At 40.8% G+C, this 11528-nt stretch overlaps 1 protein-coding gene across 1 annotated transcript; it reads left to right on the top strand.

Annotated features, from left to right (window-relative positions):
• Nucleotides 1-224: 224 nt before the first annotated feature.
• Nucleotides 225-10856, top strand: LOC108798772 (C3a anaphylatoxin chemotactic receptor-like). The gene is made up of 3 exons (XM_018570553.1): nt 225-361; nt 1389-1487; nt 9854-10856. The coding sequence occupies exons 1-3, from the start codon at nt 225-227 to the stop codon at nt 10854-10856; spliced, it is 1239 nt and encodes a 412-aa protein (XP_018426055.1).
• The last annotated feature ends 672 nt before the right edge of the window (nt 10857-11528 follow it).

The raw sequence follows: 11528 nt of genomic DNA on the forward strand, positions 1-11528 counted from the left end.
TGCTTTTCAAGCACCTTTGTCAAGTCTCTAAAATAAAAGTGCTCTTATAATCTCCGATCCAGTGGTCCCTGTGTTCTAGCTTCATTCCGTTCCAGTACTGCAGCCTCCATTGGTGTCTTTGTCAATCAACACTTTAGGGAGTGCCGAATGCCTGTATTCCCACCTGACCACTGTGGTTCCTTCCTCCAACCCCTACATTACTACAGGACACAGTTCTGATATAGATGTTAGAAGATGGAACCATAGCACACGGCAGAGGACACAGGCACCCCACACTCCTAATTGTGTTGAATTTCGAAGACTTTGCTGCTGGCTGCAGCACTGGAATGGAGGCAAGTAGAAGACATGGATCACCAGAGAGGTAGGTGCATGTAGGCGCTTCTCTATTGTAGGGACCTGCTATTAGCATTTTTAGAAACATGACAGGGTCCCATTAATACTCATTGTACTAGCCTATCTTACTAATGTTAGTTTTTCTTTTTACAGATAAACATGGAGTCTGGAATGTATAATCGATCTTTTGAAAATGATACAGCATGGAACCCTTATTATTTCAACCAATCGGCTAATAATGACACTGTATGGGATGATCACACTTTCTTCTTTGTTTCAGAAAGTCTTTTTTCATTTCTCAAAGCCTTCTGTATACTTTGCTACAGTATCACATTTATTGTCGGGATTGTAGGAAATTGCTTAGTCATTTGGATTGCTGGATTTAAGGTGAAGACTGTCAATGCGTTGTGGTTCCTCAACTTGGCAATTGCTGACTTTATATGCTCTGCATTTCTTCCCGTCCGGATTGCCGAATGGTCTTTGTTCACCTTATTTAGTTTTCCCCATGAGCTATGTCTTACCAGCTCAGTTGTGTTGCTTTTTAGCATGTGCAGCAGTGTCTACTTCCTAACTGCCATCAGTGTTGATCGTTGTGTGTCCATAGTGTGGCCAATTTGGACAAGAATACACAGAACACTCGACGTGGCCCGTGTCATATCGGTCATTATTTGGGCTGTTTGCCTGATTTTGAGTGCTCCCATCGCTGCCTATTATTTTGCAAATGATTTTTCAGACTGTGCTTCGAAGGATACTCAGATGTTTTTCTCTTCTGCTGATCACCTCGTAAAAAGTTTACGGATCATCAGATTTGCTTTAATGTTTGTGTTGCCCTTGGCCATTATTCTTATTTCTTATGGTCTACTTTTTTATAAGCTGAAAAAACTGATGAAAAGAATATCTTATCAGTCCTACCGGATGGTGATCACTGTAGTGCTCTGTTTTTTCATCTGTTGGTTTCCGTATTATACTTGGCCATTCATGCACATCGGTCAGATTGACTACCAATTAGATAACTTGATAAATGAAATTTGTATATGTCTGGCTTACTTCAACAGTTGCATCAATCCCGTTCTCTATGTGTTCTTTTCCCGAGACTTTAAGGATAGGTTCTTCAAGTCCATCCCAGCCAGGCTGGAGAAAGCCTTCTCTGATAGGTACGAACTTAAAGGTGGTGAAGAAGACATTGGCTCAAACACTCTTGAAATTGATCTAAAAAACATACCAAAAATGAATTATTGATGTCTTTGCAAGAACTTAAAGCTAAGACTCTAAAGTGGTTGTAGTCTTGGTGTCTTGGTCACCTAAAACCCTTTTTTTTTCTAATCTACGTTTTTGCTGGGAAAAAAATAGTGATTGATTAAACACAATTGTGGGCCAGTATTGACAATTCAGTAAATAGTTGTATTTTTAATATATTTTGAAAGACTAATTATATTGTAATTTACATCTTATCCCTATAGTTGCCAAAAAAAAAATATTCCCCAACTCATTTTCCAGTTCAGCTATGTTGTCCTAGATTGTTCCCTTATCCTGTCTTCTCCAATCTCTTCACCCTTTTGTGAATAACCCTTTAAATAAAGGCTGAACATTTTTAACATTTACATGTATATTCTTTACATATGGTTTCTTTTACACAACAGAATTGTTTTGGTTTGTCGTATGCCATCTTCACACTAATACATTTGCATGAATTAAGTGGTTTTGCTAGAAGGGAAATCCTGGCTTATAATAGGTTATATTTACATAATATAAAAATGTCAATACTGCCACATTCTCATTAGGGATGAGCTCAGGCTTGGACCGACGCTGGTCCGAACCTGAGCTCCTCCAAACCCAGAAGGAAGCTCCTTCTGTGCTGCCCAATCAGCTGTGGGAGGGAAAGAGGTAGGATGTAGTGATGTCAATATGGTTGCATTGCTATACTTAGTAAATTACATTTACCTAATATGACCATATAATTTAAATGAGATCAGAAGAGGCATTCCACCCCTTTGTTTACATTGACCTGCGGGGCAGGGAATTTTTATGTAAAGCCTGCATCCAGCTTGAGCAGAAATTACATTAAACCAGTCTCGAGTGCAGTCAAAAGTATTAAAAAGGTGCTCCAGCTGCTGTACTCACTCAACCTTCAATGCAAAAAAAAGAAAATTGCTTCTGGTTTTTATATACATCTTGAAAAAAATACATACAGCCTCAAAAGAATATATACTGTGCATATATATATATAGAATGTTCGTAGCGGAACGAAAATACGTCAACGGAATTTCGTATTTCCTGCCTGTATTGTAATGCAACTCTCAGCAGCAGAAGAGAAAACCTCTGATTGGTCAACCAAAACGAAATACGAATTCCGTTAACGGATTCCGTATCCGAATTTCGTATTTTAAAAAAACTACCATCAACTCCAATATAAAATGTACTTTGCTTTTTAACTTCAATATAACGAATGTTCTGTTTTCCGTCAACAGAATTTCGTATTTCCTGCCTGTGTATTGTAATGCAACTCTCAGCAGCAGCGGATCCGTATTTCGGATGAAAAAAAAAAAATCTTGTCATGTTGTTCAACCTCATTTACAGGGGTAATATTAGTTCCTGTTTCAAAGAAATTCGGATCCGAAATTCGTTAACGGAATATAATTCGGAAACTGCAATTCGGATTTCGGATGCTTCCGAATCTCTGAATTTCAGGAAAATTCGAACGAATTTCGATTCGTAACGATACGAATCGCACATATATATATGTATTAGAAACTCTATTCTATTATTTGATAACTGTGTGAGCATGGGATCATGTGTAGATTCCGAGTTTTCCATCCAGAGATCTTACTATGCTAAGGTGCTTTCTCTCTATTCAAACATGGATTATATATCGCTTATATGCGCTTCATACCACCCATCTCTACACAAGCACAAATATAATATTGTCTGGCACTTTATATTTATTCTGGTATTATGTTCTTGCATAGCGCCACCCCTTTTTTGCTAAGATCTACCCAAGTATAGTTCTGAAAAGCTGAACCACCACTTTACCTGTAGAATATGTACGTAGTATACGTGTATGTATTATTGTTCCTTCCCTTAATAAAGCAATGGTGTATGAAAAGTAAAATGTGGCTGTTGGTTTTCCTTTTTCTTTCAATACCTCCTCTCTACGTCTCCCCTGCCCTTGACTTTTCCTTTTCTAACCTTACTTTTCCTCCCATAAATGTCCCCTCCTCTCTCTTCTCTCCATTCCATTCCCTTCCCAGTACCTCCCCTCCCTACCCTACTCATTCCTTCCCCTCCCCTTACCTTTCTTTCCCTCTCCTCTAATTTTGCTTCCCTGTCACTTCCTCTCCTCTCTCCTCCTCTCCTCTCTTTCCCTCAACACTCTCCTCCTCTCCTTGACTTTTATTGATCTCCTGTGTCCCTCCCTCAGTGATGTGCCCTTTAGTGACTTAGGAGGGACCAGTGAGTGCAGTGGGAGACATAGGAATTTGACACTCCCAAAAGTTCAGTTTTGTCAGCGACTTTGGGGCTGGCATCAAGATCAGCGAGTGTGCATGGGCAACAGGAAGATCAAGCTCGAGACTTTGACCAAAGATCTGTGTGTGTGCATGTGTGACAGGAGGTTCAAGCTGAGGGTTTGCCAGGAGATATGTGTGTGGACGTGGTTTACGGCAAAGAGCTACACTAGTGCGTAGGAATGCATTGGCTAATGTGCACACGCATGAACGAGAGGAGAGATGCTTAGTGGTCATCAGCTTCTCCCTCCTATGACCTGACCTACATGTTTCTTCCTTGTATTTCTTACCCCACTTGCCTGATACTGTGATATCCTGATTCCTGGCTACTGACTCCGGCTTGTACCCTGACAAAGCTTTCTCTTTACTGCCTTTGTACCTCTGCGGCCTGGCTGTGTCTGACCTTGTCTCCTATCCTTACTTCACTCCTTGTCTACTGCCTGTGTATCTTACCACCTGGCTGTGTTTCACTCCAGCTTGTCTCCTGGCCTTGCTGCCTGTCTGATGTCCTGGCTGCCCGGCTGTTGCTGATCCTGTTCTTTGGTGCTCTCCAGTTTTCAGACTGACTGCTGACACCTCACTGTATCCGGATCAGCTGTAGGCACCCATGCACCTCTGTGTCCTGAATACTCTGTCCCAACTCCAGGAGGTGCCCAACAGGAGGTAAAAGGGGAGCCCTCATATCACTGGGCCTCCACCAGGTACGTGACAGTAATACACAAAGTACAAACACAAACATTTCCAAGCACATTTACCAGCTAGCTTGGCCAAAAGAAAACAAATTACACTCTCTACAAATTACACAACTTTTGCAAAATATATGGAAGCCACACTGCTTTACCAAGACTCTTCTGTGTAATTTGGTCCTAATTCTAATCTATGAGAGCCTCTATCTTGGAGCATATACAGCAATAGATAAATGGAGTGCAGGTATGCCTGGAGAGATGGGCTACCTCCAGGCATACTTGTACTCAATGTATCTCCAAGATGGAGTCATGCAAAGATTAGAGTAGGGAACACACCACACAGAGGAGCCTTGGCAAGGCAGTGTGGCTTCCATATATTTTGCAAAGGATGTGCAACTAAAACCTCAGTTTTTAACATAAAGGCCTGGTTCCCACCAGACACCATGTGTTCTGGCCCGATTCTTGCCAGAACACACTGCATCGCATTGCGGCCAGTTTAATATGTTGTGGGGCAGGAGGGGGCGTGATGGTCCATTGAAGTGAATGGCACCGTAGCTACGCCCTCTGGCTGCAATGCGATCGGCCACACGGGAACACAAGGCACATTATGCCTGCGGTCTGGTCCAATCCAAACAAAATGCTGCAAGCACTATGTATTGGACAATGTGACCGAGGTCGGGGGAGATTCTGTTTGGTTCGGGTTCTAATTGGGCATATGTCTAATTTAACAGATAACAAAACAGCTACATTTTCATAAGAAATAGACAATAAAGAAAATGTGTGTGCAACGTTGCAGCAAACACACATGTTGAAACATCCTTTTCTCTTTACTAAGGTCTGTAGAACAGAAGATGAAGACACCAAGGTTAAATACTACAATTTCAGAATCCCAACCCTCACTATTCCTTCTCTGCATGAAAAGACATATTCTATCAGGTAAACATATCATTACCTGTTATTATTTGTATAGATGAATAAAACATTGCCCTTTGCTAATTTAGTCGTTTACAATGTGTAGTTGTCAGAAATTCTTTTAATTTTTCAGTAGTTTGCATTCAATTTACTACTAGACAAATTGACTCTTTTTTTTGGAAGGGCAAGATCACAGCTTTATTGATTGTAACATCATAATTTCACAACTCTTTACTGTACATTAATTTGTGCTGGTCATAGGTGAGCACCCAAACATCATAACTATACTGTATAACATAACATAGACCACCCGTCTTCACCGTCAGTTGTAGACAGGCATCCAGCCATCCAGGAATTTTCACCAACTGTTACTGTGATAACAGATTGAGCTGGCAAGGTCAGAAACTACCAACAAAGATGTGACAAACTTGAATAAAGAGTAAGGGTGGGTGGGCATGTTCAGCTTGCTGGTCAACTCCAAAGAGGCCAGTGAGCCTTCCCCTTAGCCTTTTTAACACCTAGCCATATCTCTGCCTATGACTCCATATTAGCAAATCAGAAAACCCTTACGCTTGCATCCAGGGAGGGGATTTTGTACTACCAACCTCTCTTAGTTCCCATGATTCCAGCAGTCAAGGTTCCCTTTCCCTAAAGGTCTAGTCAACTAAAGGTGAGATTGTAGTCCATCATGGGAGTGATCTTGGAGTGGTGACTACTTCACAACACACACAGGGACCATGGGTAACTAAAGTAGCCCCCCCTCCAGAAGGAAGGACTGTGTCAGCACCAATTCAGAGATGATTTGAGGATCTACAGCTGAGTGATACAAAAATAAGATTCATTTTTGTTAATAATTAAGGTACTTGAATGTATTTTAAGGTTTAACTCCTGAGTTTAGAATCACTTTAAGCTTTGATATGTTAATGTCATTTCAGAAGTCATTTTCTGCATTGTTAAATCTGCAGGTTTTATTAAAATAACAATAATAAAAAAAAAGAATAATAATGCTAAAAATACTATTACTACTACTACTACTACTACTAATAAAAATAATAATCATATTTTTTATAATACTCAGTGCTTTAGCATTTTTAAAATTTAACACCTAAGTCTAGTGTCACTTTAAAATGCATGAGAACATTGATTTCAGAACAAGGGGAAGAGAATACAATAGATCTTGTGTAAAGATGTTGAGGTGTACCACTGTCAGAACTGAGGTTGCATTCACTGGCAGAGATGGAAATATGCAAAGCTTATGTTCTGTTTATTCTCTGTTATCGGCAGCCAGTAGAGGAACTTGCAGAGAGGAGCATCTAATGATAACGACAAGGTGAGGTGGATGCCTAAAGGAGCAGAGTTTTCAAGAGTGGAATTGGACCAGTCTGTTCATTGGTAGGACATATCCTCCATAATGCAAAGAGAAAGCAACATGAAAACGAGCCCACCACACGAAGGACACAACTGGTTGGAGCTTGGGATAGAGATGTGGACATCTTACTGAAGAAGCCATAGAGAGATGTAAGAATCCAGAGGATTATTCTGATTATTAGACAAATCAATTTCGGATGTACTAACCCTTTAAATGTGATTAAGCTCTTATCATCTAGAATGTATTTTTGTTGCAACTAATTAATGCTTACGGAAAAGCAGAAGAAGAATTTCCTTATTTTACCCTGACGTATTCATGTGAGTTTATATGTCAGTAATTAAAGTCTGTGTATATTATCCTCATCAAACACTGATCCGAACAGAAAGGATAAAACAGAGGGCACCTAGATACGTAAGTCAAAGTAGCCAAAGCAATGTTTTTTGTTTTATTTGTTTGTTTTAATAATAACTGGAGTACAGATGCAAATTTAAAGTGTATTTCCACATATTTTATATTTGTTACATGTTCCCATTCACATAGCATATGCTAAAACAATATGTAAAAAATGCTTCTTGCAGTTTAAACTGCTTTTACTTGAGTTAATGTTTTAAGAGTTAACATTTCTACATGCTTAACTTCCTTTGCAATGTTAGGAGAGACTGCGAGGAGCGAGTTGCGTTAATTAAGTGAAGGAGAGAAACATAATCGTCTAATTTCAGTCCTAAGCCTCTCCATTAGGACAGATTTGGATTCTGTTTAGTAAAACTACTCCCTCTGATCGGCAGTGCCAAGGGAGCATGGAACCTGCTGTTTTTCTAATCAGGAAACCGGGTGGTGGGTCATGACTCATGATTCTCCTCCCGACTTTCTGATGATCTGGGCACACGGCACCGGTACTCAGTACTCGTTCTCGATATTGAAAAAACGGTATTGGTGCATCCCTACTGATAACCTTCTGTGCTCTCTAACTGTGCTAACAATGGCTTAGTGCTGACTTAAAACCCCATTAAACGTTCACCAAACCAAAGCATCACTGGGGTGCTTCTCATGTGGGGTACCCAGATGTCTAGCCTCTTGACAAAAGTGATCACAAAATAATTTTCACCAGTACAGGCATAGCACGGCCCGTCAATACCTTCCTGAACTTCTCATCACAATTTGTCATTTATGTATTCATATGTCCATGTGGGTTACAATATGTTGGGAGAACCATCCAAACTTTTCATCAAAGGTTGAATGTACACAGATGCAGCGATTAATCGATGTAAAAAAAATTTGATTAATCGAACACGAAAATTTTAATCAGTAACAGCCCTAGAATTTAGAAGACCTTTACTGAATGTTTATGGAGCCAGGAACCTGGCTTTGTATCTCATGTTTATAATAATGTATATGCTCCATACGGGACAGCACAGTAGCTTGGTGGTTAGCACATCTACCTTGCTGAGTTTATACCCCCGGTTCAGGTCCAGTTTTGGCCAGCCAGGGATGGCAGGGATGTTAAAGAGACTCACAGTCTCTTTAACAAAATTGCCCATTTTAATCCCAGACTGCAATAAACAAAAAAGGTTACAGGCATCCAGCCAAAAAGTAATTGTCACAAACAAAATTAAGTTCTGCTCCACTGAGCCTTAATGGGTATTAGTGATAGTCCTTTGAGCTGGGTCCATTTCCTCTATGGGAACAGTTACAGTCCATCCACAGGTCCCTGTCCTGCTGACATACTTGATTCCCAACACAAACACTTGCTGCTTACAGCACACTGTCTCACTTTCCACTCAGACACACATCTCCCCCAGCTGGGTCCAGCTGAACACTAATGAAGACCTGTGCAGTCCTCACCAAACTACGGTCCACGGAAATAAGAGCCTGTCCCACCTAGAGCTCTATAGGACTCCTAGTAACACCAGCCCCAGGACGTGTTTTACTAATACTGGGTAAAGAGCTATTTTCCTTCTAAGAATCCGTGGCGGAATGTATCTACCGTGAATCACCTTTCCGGCCAACCTGGCAGGTTTTACTGGCACCCTGTTACAGTATATACAACATCATTTACCGAATCTATGTTGAAGGCATTGGCTATTCTACTTGATTGTCCCCTAAACCCTAGTGGAATAAAGTTGTATCTGGACTATTTTAATTAGTGTGTTGCTTCAATTGCTACTTCTGATGTGTCAAGACAAGGATACTGTGGAGACCCACAGGCCAGTGACAGCTGCCTATCCATTAGCCAGATAACAAATATTCACATCACTATTAGATGACAAAAACAGTAAATACACAGGGATTCCAGCACTCTCTTTCTACCTACAACTAACTGTGCTGACTGTTATAAATTACATAGTTCCCAGTTAGCTCTGAGAACTATAGAACCACGTCCCTCAATGTTATGGATAATAACAGAAGGGCGGGTGTCTTTGGTCTTGTTTCCCTTGTCCTGATACAGTATGGTGAGTGAGTCTTGTTATTCTAGGGCAGAAAGTGTGTTACTGGTGGGATCACCAGGTGAAAATGAAGATAAATAACCTGGAAAATGAAAGCTAATGCCACCACCACATCTAAGGAATGAGAAGTTGCCAAATTTAACAATTTTGTTTTTGGGTTTAGCTATGCTTTGACTTTTTGTTTTACTGATATTAGTTTGTTAATAGTTTGAATATATGATAAACAAAACATGTAAGCCATCATGCACTTTTGATGCAGCAATTACATGTTGTTGAATGGGTTAGAGCAGGGATTGGCAACCTTGGCACACCAGCTGTTTTGGAACTACAAGTCCTTGAGGTATTGCAAGACCCTGACAGCCACAGGCATAACCCCAAGAGCCAGAGGCATGATGGCATTTGGAGTTTCCTCACAGCTGGAGTGCTGAGGCTGCCTACCCCTGGGTTAGACAGTTGGTCATCTGCATCCAGTGCATTGAGCGAGCCTCACTTTGAATGAAACCTATGTTTTATGTGCTTTTGCTCTCTACATTTTTGAGTATAAGGCATACTTTCACGCATAATGGATATGCTGTACTGACAATTTTTTTATATTTATACTTGCAGATATTTATTCAACATGGAAACCACAGATGACAATCAGTCCCATGAAAATTATACTGCCGGGGGCAATGACACTTTCTATGTTTCGTCCACTGTTTTTCCATATCTGAAGGCTTTTTGCATCACTTGCTACAGTTTCGCATGTATTGTTGGAATTTTGGGAAATGGTTTAATCATTTGGATCGCTGGGTTCAAGATGAAGACCGTCAGTGCAGTGTGGTTCCTCAACTTGGCCATCGCTGACTTCCTGTGCTGCTCCTTTCTTCCCTTTGCCATTGTAGAATGGTCTTTGTTCACCTTCTCTTATTTTCCTGAAGAGTTGTGTAAAATCAGTGTAATGGCATTGATTCTAAACATGTGCAGCAGTGTCTACTTCCTTACCATCATCAGCATTGACCGTTGTGTGTCCATACTAAGGCCAATTTGGGCAAAGCTACAAAGGACACGCAAATTAGCACACATTATTTCTGGCATGGTTTGGGGGTTTTGTCTGATTTTGAGTGTTCCATTCGTTGTCATTCACAACCTGCACCTTGACTTTTCAGATTGTATGGAAAAGTCCGAGCAAATTGTGTACAGTTCTTCAGATCGATATGTGAGAATGTTGCGAAAAACTAGATTTGCCATAATGTTTGTGCTACCTTTCAGTGTTATCCTTGTTTGTTATGGACTTATATTTCTGAAGCTGAAAAAAAGGAGGGGACCAAAACGATCTCAGCATTCCTACCAAATATTAATTGCAGTTGTGTTATGTTTCTTCATATGCTGGTTCCCATATTATACGTGGCCCCTCATCCACATTGGCAAAGCTAAATACCAACTGGATAACCTGATCAATGAAATTTTCATATGTCTGGCTTACTTCAACAGCTGCATAAATCCTATTCTCTATGTATTCTTTTGCCGAGACTTTAAGGACAATGTCATCAAATCAATTCCAGCCAGGCTGGAAAGCGCCTTCTTGGATAGATCTGAACTTCAAAGTAGTGTGGAAATGAGTGGATAAAATGGATGTAAATACTTTTCATTATTAGGGAATAAGGATGGGCTGCATGTTCGAAACCGAACACGGGGGTGTTCGGCTCATCACTATTAGGGAATACATACTCGACTTTGACTGTCTAGAATGATCAAATCTCATGATGACCATCTATTCACATTACAGGTATATGCACTGTGGCATGCTTCTTGATAAGGAAAACTTCATGTTCTCCAGTCTCCTATAGCAAGAAGACAAGAGGGAAATGAGAGCGCAAGGATCTAGTGGGATTAAAAGCTTTCACATCTCCCAAGCATGTAATTGAAAGGATTGGTGATTTTCCATGTTACCCTCAAAGTTGCATTAAAAGGACCCTCTCCCCACTGTTGTTCATATTTTTAAATATCCTTTTGCTTTGTTAAACACCCCCCATGGGCAGTGCCCAGCTCCCAATGGCCTTTGTTTGCCCCTGCCTATTAGTCTTGAAAATGGCCAGAATTTAGTATCAAGATTTTAGATTTCAAGCAAGATGCAACAAACCTCCTGCAAATCTGCCCCCAGGCCATGAGGCAAACTAGGCGTTTGCCTAGGGCGGCGCCCTCCTGGGCCCACCTGAAACCCCACATAGCCCACCATAGACCCCGCAAAGCCCCCCTAAGACCCAGCACAGCCCACCTGAGACCCCCACAGAGCCCACCT

The sequence above is a fragment of the Nanorana parkeri genome, unplaced genomic scaffold, assembly GCF_000935625.1.
Source record: "Nanorana parkeri isolate BGI_ZX_2015 unplaced genomic scaffold, ASM93562v1 scaffold1554, whole genome shotgun sequence".
NCBI lineage: Eukaryota > Metazoa > Chordata > Amphibia > Anura > Dicroglossidae > Nanorana > Nanorana parkeri.

Excerpts from the sequence above, each read along its gene's own strand:
- LOC108798772 (XM_018570553.1), top strand. The coding sequence starts at position 225 with ATGTTAGAAGATGGAACCATAGCACACGGCAGAGGACACAGGCACCCC. Across the intron at positions 362-1,388 it reads AGACATGGATCACCAGAGAG|TTGCATCAATCCCGTTCTCT; the intron begins GTAGGTGCATGT and ends TTACTTCAACAG. Across the intron at positions 1,488-9,853 it reads GAGAAAGCCTTCTCTGATAG|ATATTTATTCAACATGGAAA; the intron begins GTACGAACTTAA and ends TTATACTTGCAG.